This window comes from Xyrauchen texanus, chromosome 27 (genome assembly GCF_025860055.1).
Source record: "Xyrauchen texanus isolate HMW12.3.18 chromosome 27, RBS_HiC_50CHRs, whole genome shotgun sequence".
Lineage (NCBI taxonomy): Eukaryota > Metazoa > Chordata > Actinopteri > Cypriniformes > Catostomidae > Xyrauchen > Xyrauchen texanus.
Genome location: NC_068302.1, coordinates 29607044 through 29623779, shown reverse-complemented (window position 1 = coordinate 29623779; position 16736 = coordinate 29607044). Strand labels below are relative to the sequence as shown.

Sequence of the window (16736 nt, the reverse complement as noted above, 5' to 3'; positions counted from 1 at the left end):
ATGGAAAACTTCATGACTTATCACAGCAACAACAATACGAGAATCGTGGCTTTCCCCATGGGAGCGGACACTTGGGGACACAAACGCACGCGCGAGCACACACACCGTGTGGCAGTGGACACACCATGCTGAAGCAACGCATATACAGCAGGTGAGTGTTTAAAACAGCTAGACAAAGTGAAGCTAAATGGAACAGAATGCAGCGACTGAACATCAACGTAACGCATATTAAAAACACAATGGTTATGGCGTCTCCTGATAAACCAACTGTGATTTGAAAATAGATGGTTCAGACGGTCAATAAAAACAGGTGCGTGCTTACTAAGATTATTACGCTAAACTGAAGAAAGAACAGACAGACACGCGTAGTGCACATTCTTTCATTGAGTTGAGCAGTGAATGTTATGACAAAATATGATGCATTATATTTTGATTATGCAATCTTTTGTACATTTTGTAACAGATTATTTTATAACAGCCTATAATAATGAATAGATGATACACTGGTACAACAAGATGCAATGCAGCATCCAAGGCCATTTGTCAGACATATTATTATATATACAATTATGTACATGTCATTGCCCCTCGAGTACTCGATGAGTACTCAATTAGTCCAAGTACTCGTGTAGACAAAATGACCAAAATGCCCATCCCTAAAAATAATCTACTACAATGATTTCCAACCTGGAGTTCGCACGCCCCAGGGTGACTCTTTAACCTATAAAACAAAATGTATGTTTTAAAATAAAAATAATAGGTATTAGAGGGGCTCAAAAACGTAGAATTTCAGATTAATCACGATCTTCATTTGAACAATCTCTATACTGATTCTTAAAATCCCAAGATTGATATTTTAATATGGGTAGTTAAGCACTGAGATCCTTTTACTGTGTAAAGTAAAAGTTATTTGTAATGTTCTAATAAAAGCCGTACAACTCAACCAAAACATAATTCTGAACTGCAGGCAGTCTTAAAGAGAGAGTAATGTTTCAGCTGTTGTTCTATGCAGTGCTGGTAGGATTACTTGTAATTTGTAATCAGGTACTGATTTCAGGTATTGATTCATTACAAAAATTTAATCAGAAACAAACTCATAGATTACTTTTGGATTACTTCCAAACTAATTCTATTTTATTTGATGTCAAATTCATTTGAGTAGGATAATTTTAACATAAAAGTAAAAAGAAAAAGAAAATGTATTCCATTCAAAAAGCCTCACAAAAAGTGCTCATTGCATTGACAATGCATGGCCAAAGTTTATAATTCAAAACACCGAGACATCAATTTAATTTTGAGTGCATAAAACAATAGCAACATTATGAACATGAAAGAAACAAAATCAACATAAAATGATAATAAAATGAACAAAAATTAAGACTAAACTGTTAAGCAGAAGGTTGTCGGTTCGAACCCACAGCCACCACCATTGTGTCCTTAAGCAAGGCACTTAACTCCAGGTTGCTCTGGAGGGTTGTCCCTGTAATAAGGGCTCTGTAAGTTGCTTTGAATAAAATGTATGTACATTTAAATATGCCAAATGCATAAATGTAAATGTAAGAACCATAAAATCAACAGCAATGACGTTGCTAGGTATATCGACAGTATGCTGATTTAGAATGAAAAATTCAAAAGATTGATTAGGGTGATCAATAAATTATTAACAATTTACTGCTGTTGCCTTATTAATATCATAATATTAAGTAATCCATAATAAAATAACTGTAGTCCAATTTTCTGTATTTTAAAATGTAATTTAATTCAATTACAAGTACTTGATATTTGTAATCTGATTACGTAATCCAGATAACATGTAATCTGTTACTACAAAGCACTGGTTCTAGATACATGTAAATAGTACAAATTATGTTGTTAAAAATAGTCTACCAAAATAAAAAAATTATGAAACACTAAAATATGTAAGATTTATATTTGGAAATGTACCAAAGTGGAAGGTCCCCTGTGTAATTATCAGCACTACATTAAAATATTAATGATATTGTTAAATGATATTGAGTCCTTGGTTCACCTCTTTTGTTTTGTGTCAATAAAGACTTACTGATGGTGCTGTGGGAGTACTAACAGCAAAAAGGTTGGGAAATAGTCAGTTTTCAATTGAAGTTAAAGTTCTTTTGGGGGAAAAGTTATTTTTTTTTTTTATGACAGAATTATTAATAAAAATGAAGAATTTGGCATCTTAAAAGGCAACCTACTCATGCATACCTTTTAGAAAAGCCTTTGCATCTGGAGTGCACCTGTGTATGCATAAACTGCTGCCTCTATAGGCACCTCACTAGGTTTTGGACAGCAATTGAGTTAGCAGGTTTGGCCTGTTTGGGGCGCAACTGCAGACATAAGTAGTGGCCCAATTTGCTTTCCACAGATTTTCTGAATATTAAAGCTTTTCTGGGTCTTTCACAGTCTGCTGTGGCAGCTGAAAATGTCTCTTTAATGCTCGTCAGGGAGCGTCTCAATAGAGACACAGATCTGGCTTGATGAACAGAACAAAATCCTCTTTATTTTTTGTATTTTTTCTCCCCAATTTGGAATGCCCAAATCCCAATGTGCTCCAAGTCCATGTGGTGGCGTAGTGCCTCAATCTGGGTGGCGGAGGATGAATCTCAGTTGCCTCCATGTCTGAGACCGCCAATCTGTGCATCTTATCACGTGGCTTGTTGAGAGCGTTACCACGGAGGCTTCATGCTATTCTCCACGGCATTCAGGCACAACTTACCATGCGCCCCACCGAGAGCGACAACCACATTATAGCGACCACAAGGAGGTTACCTCATATGACTCTACCCTCCCTACCAACCGGACCAATTTGGTTGCTTAGGAGACCTGGCTGGAGTCACTCAGCACACCCTGGATTCGAACTTGCAACTCCAGGGGTGGCAGACAGCGTCTTTACTCACTGACCTTCTCAGGCACCCGCAAAATCCTCTTTAGACTGATCAATACAATTTGTTAATGTATAGGTCTGGAGTCTGTGTGTGTGTGAGAGCGAACAGGGACACTGAACCTTTGGGTGTATATAAGGCATTTCTAATATAAAGAATACTGTGGCAGGTTTAAAAAAAATAATCTCTTTAGCTTAGGTATAGTTTTGCTCAAGGAGTCTGCTGTGTATTTGTGTGTCTCTGACTCACACACTCAAGCACACACACCTGTCTAAGATATCACTTTCACCCAGTCATGATGATCTGTGGTGAAGGGATTCTTTGTGTCCTGACAACATGCCTGGCAACCGCCACAGCATCATCCTCAACACCACAATAAGCGGCTCGCTGTGCTGCAGGCTTCAGTCGCAGCTGCTCTTGTCATTTCACACTGCTGAGTCTCTCTCCTTTTCACTGACTGATGGAATCAAACAGGCCAATCAGGGTGACCTACAGTGCACACTCCTAAAGGTTCCTCACAGATACTTTCATGCTAGCATCAAGAATAGAGCTTAAAACATGTAGCAACTTTTATGCTTAAAAAAAAGAATACAACCATTAACCATTTACTATATGGGCAAAGAAACAAACTTTATATATATATTCTCTGAAAACAAATCTTATTATCGTACACAATTTTGCATCTCTTGTAAAAGGATATTTATTTTTTATTTGACATTTTTACTGGAAAAAAACACAAAACAATCAGATTTTTGGAGGGGAAATGGAACTGGGACATGATGCCGCCCGAATTTGAACCTGCATCTTTGTGAGCATAACTGCTCTTACGTATCACGAGCAATACACAACCCACAGCTCAAACTGACGCTTTTTTATTGGATAGTGAATAGGGTTGTGTGATTTTCCGGTACTAATGAAATATCGCAATACCAAAAAAATTTAAATGGTATGATATCAGAATCAGAATCAGCTTTATTGCCAAGTATGCTTACACATACAAGGAATTTGTCTAGGTGACAGGAGCTTCCAGTCAACAACAATACAAACAATACCAAAAACAGCAGCAAGACATATCATCTTGCTGCTAATTTTGGTACCATATTACAGTATGTTGCACAAGCAAAATGTTAAGAAATGTGACAGTTTTCAGATGAAATCAATGACAATTTAAAATAAAAATGTAAAGAATCTCAATATGACCAAGTGTGATTATTAAACAGCAGAAAGGAGTCATTTAATAAAATAAAATAAATTAAATATTTGCTGTGCGATACAGTATGCACGAGAGGTGCCACTCAGCTCAGTCATCTACTTCACACACACACGTGCAAGTGTGCACACACACCAGTGTTTCCCATTAATTACCTAGACTGTGGCAGTCTAATTTGTCCCGCCACGATTTCATAATGAACCGAAAATATTTTTACACTATTTTTACAGGGCTCGACCAGAGGCGTTTCCAGCATTGAAGGACATCCGGGGCTTAGCCCAGACCATTGTATTTTCACACTAGCAACCACTTCCCTGTAGTCCAAAGCTGGTGAGAGGGTATTCTTTGAGTTTTGCTCTTGCTGGGCCTGTTTCTACAGTTCCTAAATCTTCCACTCTAGTACTATCCTCAACATCCTCTCTCCTCCCTGAATCATCTGTGATGCAAAAGAACAGATACAGCACATAACTTATTGCAAATCAGCTTGAAACAACTAATTCATCAAGTGCTACATATGTCAAATTGTAGACCAATACCATTGAAGAAAATGTACTGGGAAGAGCAGATCAGTGGGATTGCCCTTAGATCTATCATGATTCTTGAATTTTCATGTACATTACCATAAAGTAATCACAAAAGAGTTATATTATAGTGAGTAAAGTGAAGTAAAATGTTTTTTTTTTATATAAATAATTTATATTTTTTGACATAAATAGTCAAAATGATGTATAAGATCCTAAGTTAAAGAAATACATGAACGACTTTAAGTTCATTGACACACCATGGCATCGAACTGTATATAATTCTCCATGTTCATCTGTCAAAATCCTTTCATTAGGATCATTGGGATAAACAATGTTTCACTTTTAACTTTCTCTAAAGTAAAGTGACTAATTAATTGTTACCAGTTTCCATGCCTGATTCTGGCACATCTTTGCTACCCTCAAAGTGTATATTTACAACAAACTAATATCACAAAACAAGTCACACATACATTTTATGCTAATGCTTATTGGTTATCCTTAGAGAAAACAACACCTGATAAACAAGAAAAGCGTGAGAGGCCGATGCGTTAACCACAGAGCTAGAAGCTATCAGTCAGTAGTGAATGTCTTGAAGGTTTAGCCTACTGTGGGTGAGAGCCAGCCAGATGATGATCTTTAGGGACAAAAACAAATGTGAATTCTTACCCACTGACTTCTTTCGGAAATTTTAGAAGCCTCATTTGCTTCATTTCTGCTGTCTTTCCTGCTAACTGCTGTTAACTCGCCACTAAGTAACGTAAGTTGATGTCAGCTCCTCCCCTACCTGCTGCATATTCAACAGAGAGGAAGAAACGGAGTCGCCCATAGGCTACCGACAGCAAAGAAACTTATTCTATAGGCTAGATTATGCCTATGTCTATTTTTACAGGCTGTATGCAGTATGTGCAAAGCCAAAGCACAATGAAATAAGGCAACTTGTGATTTCGGGGGTTTACATAGGCTATTGTCCAGTTTCATATTTGTCAGTCAACTTTTCAAAATTCATTCGGGGCTACACTCAAAACATTCGGGGCTGAAGCCCCGGCAAAATCGGCTGACGCCGCCTCTGGGCTCGACATTAACGCATTTTTGAAGGTGCAAGTGAAAGAGACTTTTACTTGCCCGACCGATCAAGCAGTCTGATTAAAACTTCAATAACAAAAAAATAACCAGCTGTATTTGTGATAGCCTAGCGCTGTGTTACTTATTATAAAGTTTATATTCTTATCCTGCTGTTGAAAGTAATCCAGAATGCACCATTTTATAATTCGCTAGTGATCTAGTTACAGCTGCGCCCTGTTTTATTGACAGGAGGCCTATGTGTGTGTCCTGAACATGCTCGTGTTCCAAAAATGCTTGTGCCATTGCGCACCTGAATGGTCAAATACATTTCAAAATTATGCCAAAATGCCCGTCTTGGTGATGTATTCATGTAAACACAGAGAGTGATTTCTAAAGTGAACGTAATCGGGCCTGTAAGTATAAATGTAAGCTAATAGACCTGCTGTCATCTAGTGTGTCATTATAATAAACAAACAACCAGAACAAGAATACACTAACTGCTCTTGACTGAGTAACTTTGGTAAAAACTTTTTTTTGTTCTATTATTTTTAAACTATTTCTATTCATTGCTTTTGTTTTTATTGTTATGATATTACTGATTGTTTACTAGTCCTGTTTCCCCAATTTGGAATGCCCTATTCCCACTACTTAGTAGGTCCTCATGGTGGTGCAGATACTCACCTCAATTTCGGGTGGCGGAGGACAAGTCTCAGTTGCCTCCACTTCTGAGACTGTCAATCTGCGCATCTTATCACTTGGCTCGTTGCGCATGACACCGCAAACACTCACATGGAGGCTCATGCTATTCTCTGCGACCCATGCACAATTTACCATGCGCCCCATTGAGAGTGAGAACCACTAATCGCGACCACAAGGAGGTTATCCCATGTGACTTTACCCTCCCTAGCAACCGGACCAATTTGGTTGCTTAGGAGACCTGGCTGGATTCACTCAGCACACCCTGGATTAGAAATTTCGATTGATACTCACTGATCTTCCCAGGCCCCCAGAGACTGTTTACTAGTCTTGAATAATTACTCAAGAACTTGAAACCATTCTCCCATAATTAGCATATTAATTAGTGTTATTATTTGTTGTGGTTTTAGAGAATTGGTATAGAGCTGGTATAGAGAATTGTCAAATTTCACTACCGACAACTGAAATTTTGGTATTGTGATAATGTATAGCCTTTATTGTAAATGGTAGATCTTGCTGCAATAACATGATGAAAAAGTACATCTCATTCCATAGAAGTTTGAGCACCCCTGTTGTAAATGATGGTGATGGAGGCTTTTCTTTATTTACTTTTCTGTCACAGAGAATTGAGTTGACTGCATAGGTACACTATTAGGTCTGGGATCGGTCATAATGTTGAAAAATATACAACCTATTTTTGACATGTTACTTGAGCATGTAACTTAAATGTCCTTTTTTTCTCTCCGGACAACTTTTTTACTCTGACAAGTGAATGACCAGTTTACTTGTCTAGAGGACAAGCACATGACAATGCTTAATGTCGAGCCCTGGCTCAAATGTATGCTCTAGTCGATTTTGTGTTTTGACCATTTCTGAACTGCATCTTGTTTACCATGCTTTGTGGGTGTGAATTTTTTGCCGTGTCATCACCATTCATATCTATCCAACAAATGTGTTTATGATTAAATTACTAGAGCACAAAAATGTTTACAAGAGCACAAAGTTTTTCATAGGTCTAGCCTCTAAACTTTGCTCTGAAAGTGCATCAGATTGATGCATTCAACTTTAAAATGTTCTTACGGGCGGGAATGACCCCGGACCCCCCTAGAGGATCCGAGGTCCACCCACCACAGTCTCACAAGATCCTGTGGGAAACACTGCACACGTACACACACACGCGCGCGCGCACACACGCACGCACACACGCAAGACACTCTACTGGTGCTAAGTTTTCATGCAGTGTGTTAAATGGCTGTGAACACTCAAATCTCTTTCTTCGGTGCAGCTCAGAGATTTCGGTTTGTGAGTTTCAACAAGTGTATTCCAGCATTAATGGGAACCTTGATGTAACTAATCCATCAAAAACAGGAAGAGCTCAAAAGGTCTGTCAAAAGAAAAGTCCTGCTAAAATGAAAGCTCTATTGAACTGGATGTGTGACATTGAAGACAGAAAAATATTGTATAACTACTGTATAAATATTTATATTTTTAAATACTCTACTAATAAAAACTTTTGTAATAAATATAGTATAATATTAAATGGTTGTATTATTATTATTATCTGTAAGCAATATCACAAAACTAGTGTACTGAATATTAGCATGTTGTGATTCAGCCATAGCAGCCTTGTGCCTAAAGTAATCAGATTTTTTCCCATTAATGTCCCGGAAAATGCAGAATTTGTATCTGTAAAACTTGCAATTCTCTGAGGCATATTACTTGTTGTCCAAGTATTGATTTAGCATTGATACTGAGGTACCAGGGCTGGGATCATACCAAAGCCAAAATTTTGGTATCGGAGCAACCCTAATAGTGAATTGAGTACAGGAAATGATGGCGAGAGGTGAGAGAGGGAGAATCTGAAAATGTTGCACACCAGATTCAAACTTGTGTCACCCATATTAGCACCACAGACCAATGCATCACAGTAACGTGTGTTACACAACCAGACTCCACACACATTGCAGTTCCTACAAAGTTATTCCTTTTTTCTTTCACATACTTTTTCACAAGGTCTCTGTATCACATGTCTAATCTGAAGGAACATAGATCATGACTTTGGTATGGCTCAGTCTGCACTCAAGAGACCTTTGGGTGTACATGGAATGTGTGTGGGTATACATACATGTGTGTTTGTCTGTGAAGTGACTGGATTAATGACCTGGACATCAAGGTCATGAGGTGTTTTACTTCAGGAGAAAATGAAATGCCCCTGTGGGAGTGTTTGTAGGGTCCAGAGGTCAAGAGCAACACATCAGTCTTACAAACACTCACTAAAACAACCGTCCCACTATAAAACCTATTACAGCCACCCTACACATTCCACAGAGAAGACAAAACTTGGTGCCCAAATACAGAGTCCTAACCAGATGCAACGCAATATAAATGTTGTAAGAATAAATATATAATAAACACAAAGAAAAAAATGAATTGGTTATTTAAAATAATAATTATTTTAAATAACAATCAATTTATTTTTTAAATAAATAAATCACGTCTTCCATATTAATCTGAGTTTTTGTCCTTACAAGCCACAACCATGACACTCAACAAGACATTTTGTCGGCCGCTTGGTTTCTATGAATGTCGTGTTACTCTCAGTAGCCCCACCCACAATAAACTCTCATTGGACCAAAGTCCTGCTCTTATAGCTGTTTCTCAAACATTAAATTTGTTCAGATTGGCTTTGTTGTTTCGCATAGCATTTTCCATGTCAATTAAAAAAGAAAGATGATGCTGGAACTTCTCATCATGCCTGGTTAGGTCACAGTGTCAAGAGCAACATTTCAACACTCCATGGGTACACTGTCAGTGATGTACATGAGGCATATCTAGACAAATCTGTTACTTGCTAGTTGATAATAATTTGCCAACATAAGCTTCATTCCCTATTCTTTCAGTGGCTGTCACCCCATTCGGCAAGAATGACAGCCCCTTGCACCTCTCCGTGTAGCTTGGACTTCAATTAAGTTGTGATTGCAACACATTGTTTGCCGGGTCAAAACACTACCTTTCTTCAGGATGTATTTTTACAGCGGCATAATTGTCTCCATCTGTGTCAACTGAGTGATTATGCTCAAATGCTTTTGCAGCAACATACACATGAGTGAAAGGGAGAAGGGGGAGATATAAAGATGCAAAGAAAGACTAGATAGAGGGGAAGGTTATGACTTCTCTTTGGATTACAGGAATGACGGTTTGAGGAGAAGTCTATTTTGCAGCCCATTCATTCATAACAACAGTGGACTGTGACAGTTTACTCCGGCACTGATGCCCCCACCTTTGATGCCTAGTTTAACAGTGTTGACATTTGCTGATGAGCCTTCTGTGCAAACAATGTCTCTTGTTGCTCCCACAAGTGACCATTTTTAACGTTTACCTAGAAAGGCTTTTTTGACAAGAGCTGCAGGTATAAGTGTTCCTTTAAAATTTGCATTCCACCCTCACAAGCATGGTAATATCACAAAACCGGATGTTTTTACACTGAAAATGATACTTTTAACATGAAATGCCCGTTAAATTAGCCCAATCCTGTAATCGATACAGTTGACTTAAAGGTCATGGCCTGGAAAGGGTTAACACCACATTAAGGTGAGATCAAGTGGCAAAGGAAGTGTCCGCCCAGGCTGGAATGTGATACGTGATGGTATCGGTTTCAGATATTTTTGCATTCTCTCTTTGTACAATGTGTACTCTTTATTCTAACTACAATTTAATTATTTCAAGCATTGTTCTTTATTTGCTGGGCACAGTCAGTTCAACTTGTTTAGTCATTGGCCATCATCACGCAAGATTTCACAACATGGCAGCCTCCCTAAACTGACAGAGGCACCAGCATAGCTCATAACCAACATGTAATGTTTTTTTAGATGCTGGTTTCAGCCTTGGTAAGCAAGTATACTGCAGATCTCACAAGGCATCTAAACTAGTATTGAAATTGGTATTAAGAATTGTCAAATTGCTTTCATATGTAAGCACAATGAACATTTAAACTGAAATGTACACATATTAGGGCTGTCACTTGATTAAAATGAGTACTTTCATTTGATTAAACCTCATCATTTTTCACAGTTAATCATGATTAATCACAGAAAATGCTGAAATCTTCTGTCAAAATGCATTTATTTCCATTATTTTCTTTTTCCTTTAAGAAAGAAAACAAAAGCAATGATGTAACAATAATGCTTTAATAACATTTTTACAACAATGCCTTCCATAATATACAGATGAAATGCACTAAAATCGAACCAATTCTAGAAACATTAAACATTTCACAAAGTCTGAGTGGGAGGATGACTAATTGAAATGAATATTTCTATGACTATGAAAACTATTAGGTTTCATAGTCATTGCAATTGCCATGATTAGTGTCAGGGCGTCAACACCAGTGTCAAGCGCAGCTTTGTACTCCATATGCAAAGCGCTTGCAGACAAAACGTCTCATTCTGCATTTTAGCGATTGTTACAGTAAGACTTGACGTGCTTCTGTGGTAATTAAATTGTGCCTTACAGAGGCTGCAAAGGGGCTACCATCTGGGCTTCTTTTGTTCAACAATTAGCATTAAATAGGTCCTTTCTCCATCACTTGGTCATTGACACGAATTCGCTGCGTGTTCGTTGTGTGTGCGTTGGTGTAATGACTCCGGGCGGACACATTGCAAAGGTTCTGCCCTACTCCAACCAGTGTTTATGCTTTATTATCAGTAAATGCATTAATAGTGATTATGAAAAATTCAATTAAACACATACGTTAACGTGTTAGTTTCGACAGCTCTAATTACAATTTTTACTTGAATTAATAGCAATGTGCTGGTTAATAGAATTAATCGCATACCAATATTTAAGGAGAAAGGCCCCCAAATAAAGATAAGTTAGAATAATTTAAATATTTATAAATGTAAAATGTTGTCCACATAAATATTATAAATCAGGTAATTCAAATACATTACATCACATTGCATCAGAAAGCATTTAGAAAATACAAAACGTGGCTTTAAAGGTGAAATTATTGTTTTGTTTTATTTCCATATCATTACAGAAATATGTTATTGGCCTACTTCCCTCTGCTCTATTTTTATTTGTTGGTCTATGCACTACTCGTGTGTCAGATGGATGCTTTTGGAGCATCTCACTTTGGTTTTGTGTTGCATCTCACTTGTTTTCTGTACCTGTGTCAATTTAAAGGTATATTGAATTTTTGAAATACCTGTGTTGAGATACTTAAATTTTGAGTGCAAGGGCACATTATCTGTGGAAGGCTGTGCTACTGCTCATTGGTTTAACGAGGCGTGTTGCTTGTAATGCTGGAGCGCTGACTGCCCCCTACTACATCAAGGTGGAATAATTACAGAATTTATGTACAGGTCGGAGGCATGATTTATTGCATTAATGTTTTAACACGTTATTTTTGTATAAAATTATTCGAACGAAATTAACGCTTTAAATCGACAGTCCTAACCAATGTTATTTAGAATTGAATCAAATTGAATAAATATAATATAAATATCCAGCCCTATCAATCAGCTTCACCTGAAAAACTATGCTGGTCAGCCACCTACAACAGCTATGTTTGATGTATGAAAAGCATGGTTATTTTGGTCCATCAGCTAAACCAGTACTAACCAGCTTGCAACAGCATGGACCAACATGGAATTCATACTGATTCAGTCCTCAAAATGCAGAATGACAAGTGGCTGCTGGCTCTGTCTCGGTTCTCTGTATGGCAGGCCATGCAGGTCAACTAATTTGAAGCGTCTGATGTCTACATCTACTTTGATCAGCTCCCCCTCAGAGCATGAGTAAAAAAGGAGAGCTGACATTTTGAAGCTGATAACTAAGTGCTTGGGCAGGCCACAGGAAGCACAGGCGCATCCCTAATTACGAACCTCACACTGATAAGCAAAATTAGAGAGACGGCAGGCGCAGCCTAATCAGTTCCTCAACACAAAGGTGAGGTTTTAGGGAAAATGAGGGAGGAAGAAAGACGGAGAAAGACTGAGAGATTTACATTTTATGCAATGTCCAGCAGTGTGACTTTATATTCCATTTTAAACAGCATTTATTTTTAAATCTGCCATAACGATTATGCGTGCAGCCAAAGTGTTCATATCATAAAGAATCAAATCTTCCTAAAAACATACTTAAAACTTCATCCCAGTACAGAAAGAGCATTTATTAAAACTAAGCTGCTAAAAAAAAAAAAAATACAGACTTATTCTGAACTTCAGCAGATTTCTGAGTGAATCTCATTCACACTGGCTGGGGTGTTCACGCGAGAATTTACATTGTTTAGTGTTAAAAACAAAGTTCTCGCGTGAACACACCAGCCAGTGTGAATGCAAGCCACTGTGTACAAACTTCTCTCATATCTCTCATGAACATGCAACAGACATCAAGGTTTTCACTGCAAAATGACTTAAATTGTGGGTTGTTTCAAACCAAAACCTTCAGAAGGGGGTGAAAATGATAGTGAAAATGAAATTTCTGGTGGTGGTGTAGTGGTCTAAGCACATAACTGGTAATCTGGTAGTCAGAAGGACGCTGGTTCGAGCCCCACAGCCACCACCATTGTGTCCTTGAGCAAGGCACTTAACTCCAGGTTGCTCCAGGGGGATTGTCCCTGTAATAAGGGCTCTGTAAGTCGCTTTGGATAAAAGCGTCTGCCAAATGCATAAATGTAAATGTAAATTTCTACTGTTTTTGGAACAACAACAACAACAAAAACTTCACAAACTTTATAAGTAGAATATTAAATAAGATGACTTATGATTTCACCCCTTTAAGTGAATTTATTTTTCAATCTTGGTGTTGGAAAAAAGAAAATATTTGTTTTTGTCATCTACCTAGTTGCAAACGGATTGATTCTTGAGATGACAAAATTCTAAATCAATCTATCAAGGAAAAGAGAGTGAGAAAATGTACACTATATTGAAGCAGAGAGAGCAAGAAAGAGAGAGTGCAGGAATGAAAAATAGTAACTCTCAGACTAGGGACCTGTGTTGACAGCATCTCATTCAGCAGTAATAAGTTCTGTATAAATAAGTATTTGCCTTCAAGGCTTTGATCAGCAGAGCAGGTGGAGAACCTGTCACATCCATCACACTCATCGACTGTGGTTCTCCCAACCTAGTCTCATAGAATAAATATTACTATAACAAAATGTTTGCAAACTGAGTTTTATGTGCCACTTTCTACTTTTTGATGCAGTTTCCTGGTGAAATTAACACTAGAGGCGCTACAACAACTGAGCATTTTATTCACTTTTAAACAAAATCACAGGTGCTATGGCTGTTTATGACTTTTAAACACTTATTTTGCTCTATTACACACATCCTTCTATGTTATTATACGAAAACACTTTGGCCCCATTTCCACGTGGTATTAAGATTTAGGTGATCCGATCACATGTGGTCAGCCATAAATACAGGTCTAAATGGGAAGCCCAGATGGTACTTATGACAGGTCTAAACGTTTTGTGATCAGATCACAAAAAACACATATGAATGTGGTCAAAAACACATGCGACAACATTGCATTTGAGGTGTAAACGCGAATCCATCCTATATGCATCCTGGCAGCAGTAAAAAGTCACCCCCTCACCTGTCATTCAACCGCTGCATTAAAACAACAGTTTAAAATTGCCTGTTACAAGCAACTTTAAAAGGAAATAATAGTCTGATATCAACACAGAAGAGAAGCACCAACATCTGAAGTTCCTTTGATATATATATATGAATAGACTAAAATAACGGATAATTCTGCTGGACATTTTGCATTGCTTAGATTAAGTATCTGGGATAAATAGCATGCCATTTTTTTTTTTTTGCTCTTTTTTGGTCTTTTCTGATTTTGTTGCGCTTTAATATCATGCAGTAACACAGTGACATGAAACAGAGACACTTCCCTCCAAATCTGAACACAAGTTGTCACAGGAGATGCATCTAAGGGACAGGTATAAACAGCGATGTGTCTCACCTGACCACATGTGATCAGATCACCTGAGACGCTCCTTAATACCAGGTGTAATCGGGCTCTTTTACGCTTTACGTTTACGCATCTAATGTTGGATCCCCACAAGGCTGTGTCCTCTCACCACTACTGTTTATATTGTACACAAATACCTGCATAAGTACCCATCCAAGGAGATATTTAATCAAATTTGCAGATGATACTACATTAGTTAGTCTCCTCCAGGGGGATGAGGACAGTCATGGACCTGTTTTAAATGAATTTATTACTTGGTGCGACATGTCAAACCTTAAGTTAAATATTTCAAAAACAAAGGAGATGAGTATTGATTTTAGGAAGGAGTCTTCAGTGAGTGTGACCACTATTAAAAGGGTACCAATACAGAGTGTTAATGAGTATAAATATCTTGGGGTAGTCTTTGATCACAAACTAAGGTGGGATAAATGGACTGAAGCTTGTGCACAAAAAAGGACAGCAAAGGCTATACTTCCTTAGGAAGATGCTGACATTTAATGTAAATATTTCAATCCTAAGAGTATTTTATGATTCTTTTATTGAAAGTGTTTTTTTCATTTTGCATCACCTGCTGGTTTGGAAATGTCACAGTGAAGCAAAAAAGTTCGCTTAGAAAGGTCTTGATTACTGCGAGTAAATTAACTGGTATCCCTTTAAGAGGTCTTGAACAAATTTATAAAACTAGATGCCTTAGTAAAGTAAGACAAATTATATCAGACAATAGACATCCTCTGTTTGATAAATTTGAGATATTACCCTCAGGTAGAAGATTCAGGATGCCAGCAATTTTTAAAAACAGGGGGAAAAATTGCTTCTTGCCACAGGCAGTAAAATTATTAAATGATAGGTAGTGTGGGTGTTCACTGAGCGGGTCTCAGTTGAAGATTAGAATTAGTTTTTATTTATTTTATATATAAATCTGCATATTTGTTACATGTATATTGTTGGTCTTATATGTACGCATGTTGAAACAAGCAACAAAAATTTCCCTAAGGAGATAATAATAAAGCAATCAATCAATCAATCAATCATATAAAAACTACACATTTTAACACTTGTATTACAGACCTACTTACATTTACACCTTATATTCAATCGTGATTAACTTCTGCAGTAGCTCATCTGATGCTACTGTGGAATTTGGACTCTTGAGACCAGCCAAGGATGCTCCAAACAAAAGTGAAAGTGAAGCGTAAGTGTCCTAGAAGCGACACAAAATGAGGTGGTTTCGTCTGTAAATGTGCTTAAGTCAAATTTGCTTTTCAAACACTATGGGTTACATTTAAGCGTTTGGTTAAGGGTAAGAATGTCTGTTTTGTTCACCTCTTAATTAATTTTTTAGAAGACTATTGGTTAGATTTAGGTTAAAGTTTTAGGTTAGGGAGGTATCCATCTTCCTTAAAAACAGATCAGGATGGGCTCTCCTGGGCCTGCAGTGCAGAGAAATGCAGGTCAGGGGCTAAAAAGTGGGTACTTCTGAGGATGTAACACTGCATCTATCATTGTTTGTGGCTGGAGACTGGCTTTAATCTCAGAAAGAGGACTTGGAGGCAACCCAAGTGATGGACATCACCCGGTCCAGATTGAACTTTACACCACCCCAGATGCGTTGTGTCTATCCACAGATTCATAGGGCATAGAAGGACAGATGTCTGATGTTAACAGTTTCTCCTTTATGATAAAAAAAGTGGCCTGTGGAAGTGGGGGCAGAAGAGAGGAATTGATTTTCATCTTGTGTCTGGTTCGGTCAGAGTTGAATGATTACAGAGGCTGGGATCCATAAACCAAGGAGCGAGAGAGAGAGAGAGAGAGAGAGAGAGAGAGAGAGAGAGAGAGAGAGAGAGATGCAGAGAATGAAGTTGTTTGTAGAGAGATGGAGTAAAGGACGAATAGATGGAGGGCTGGGGCTGGTTGTCAGACAAGCGGGAGCCTGTGACCGATGGCAGGTGTTGGGGGTTGGGAATTGGGATGGGTACAGAGATGGGACCATGAATGATGCAGAGAGCAAGCTCTGACATCTCCAGTGTCACAGAACCATCACTGCTGCAATTCCAAAAGACCTTGCACTGCTATATAACTCTCTTACATATTACCGCTGCCTATAGATACTCTGCATAAAAGGCAAGATTAAACCAGCATGAATTTATATGTTGATCAAGGCTGGTTTTATGTGGGTTAGTGCTGGTCTTGGTCTAACTGCTGAACCAGCACAGCCATGCTATTCACCAGAAAACCTTTTTTTGCTGGTTAGGCTTTTTAAGCAGGCCTTAGTAAAGAGAAGTCACAAACGAGCTCTCTGACAACACTGAAATAAGGTGAAGAGCAAATGGAGGCTCTTGCTTATGCCCTGTTTCAAAGTCT

General features: G+C 38.0%; 1 protein-coding gene across 2 annotated transcripts in view; it reads right to left on the bottom strand.

Moving 5' to 3' along the window:
* LOC127621234 (semaphorin-6B-like) overlaps positions 1–16736 on the bottom strand; it is a 147807-nt gene that overhangs the window by 12247 nt on the left and 118824 nt on the right. The window contains exon 17 of one of the 2 annotated variants that reach the window (XM_052094741.1): positions 12767–13011. The exons of the other annotated variant lie outside the window; for it this stretch is intronic. Within the exon in view, the coding sequence (XP_051950701.1) occupies positions 12839–13011 (173 nt within the window). The 3' untranslated portion in view covers positions 12767–12838. Of the gene's footprint in view, positions 1–12766; positions 13012–16736 lie in introns of those variants that run through there. 2 annotated transcript variants of the gene reach the window in all.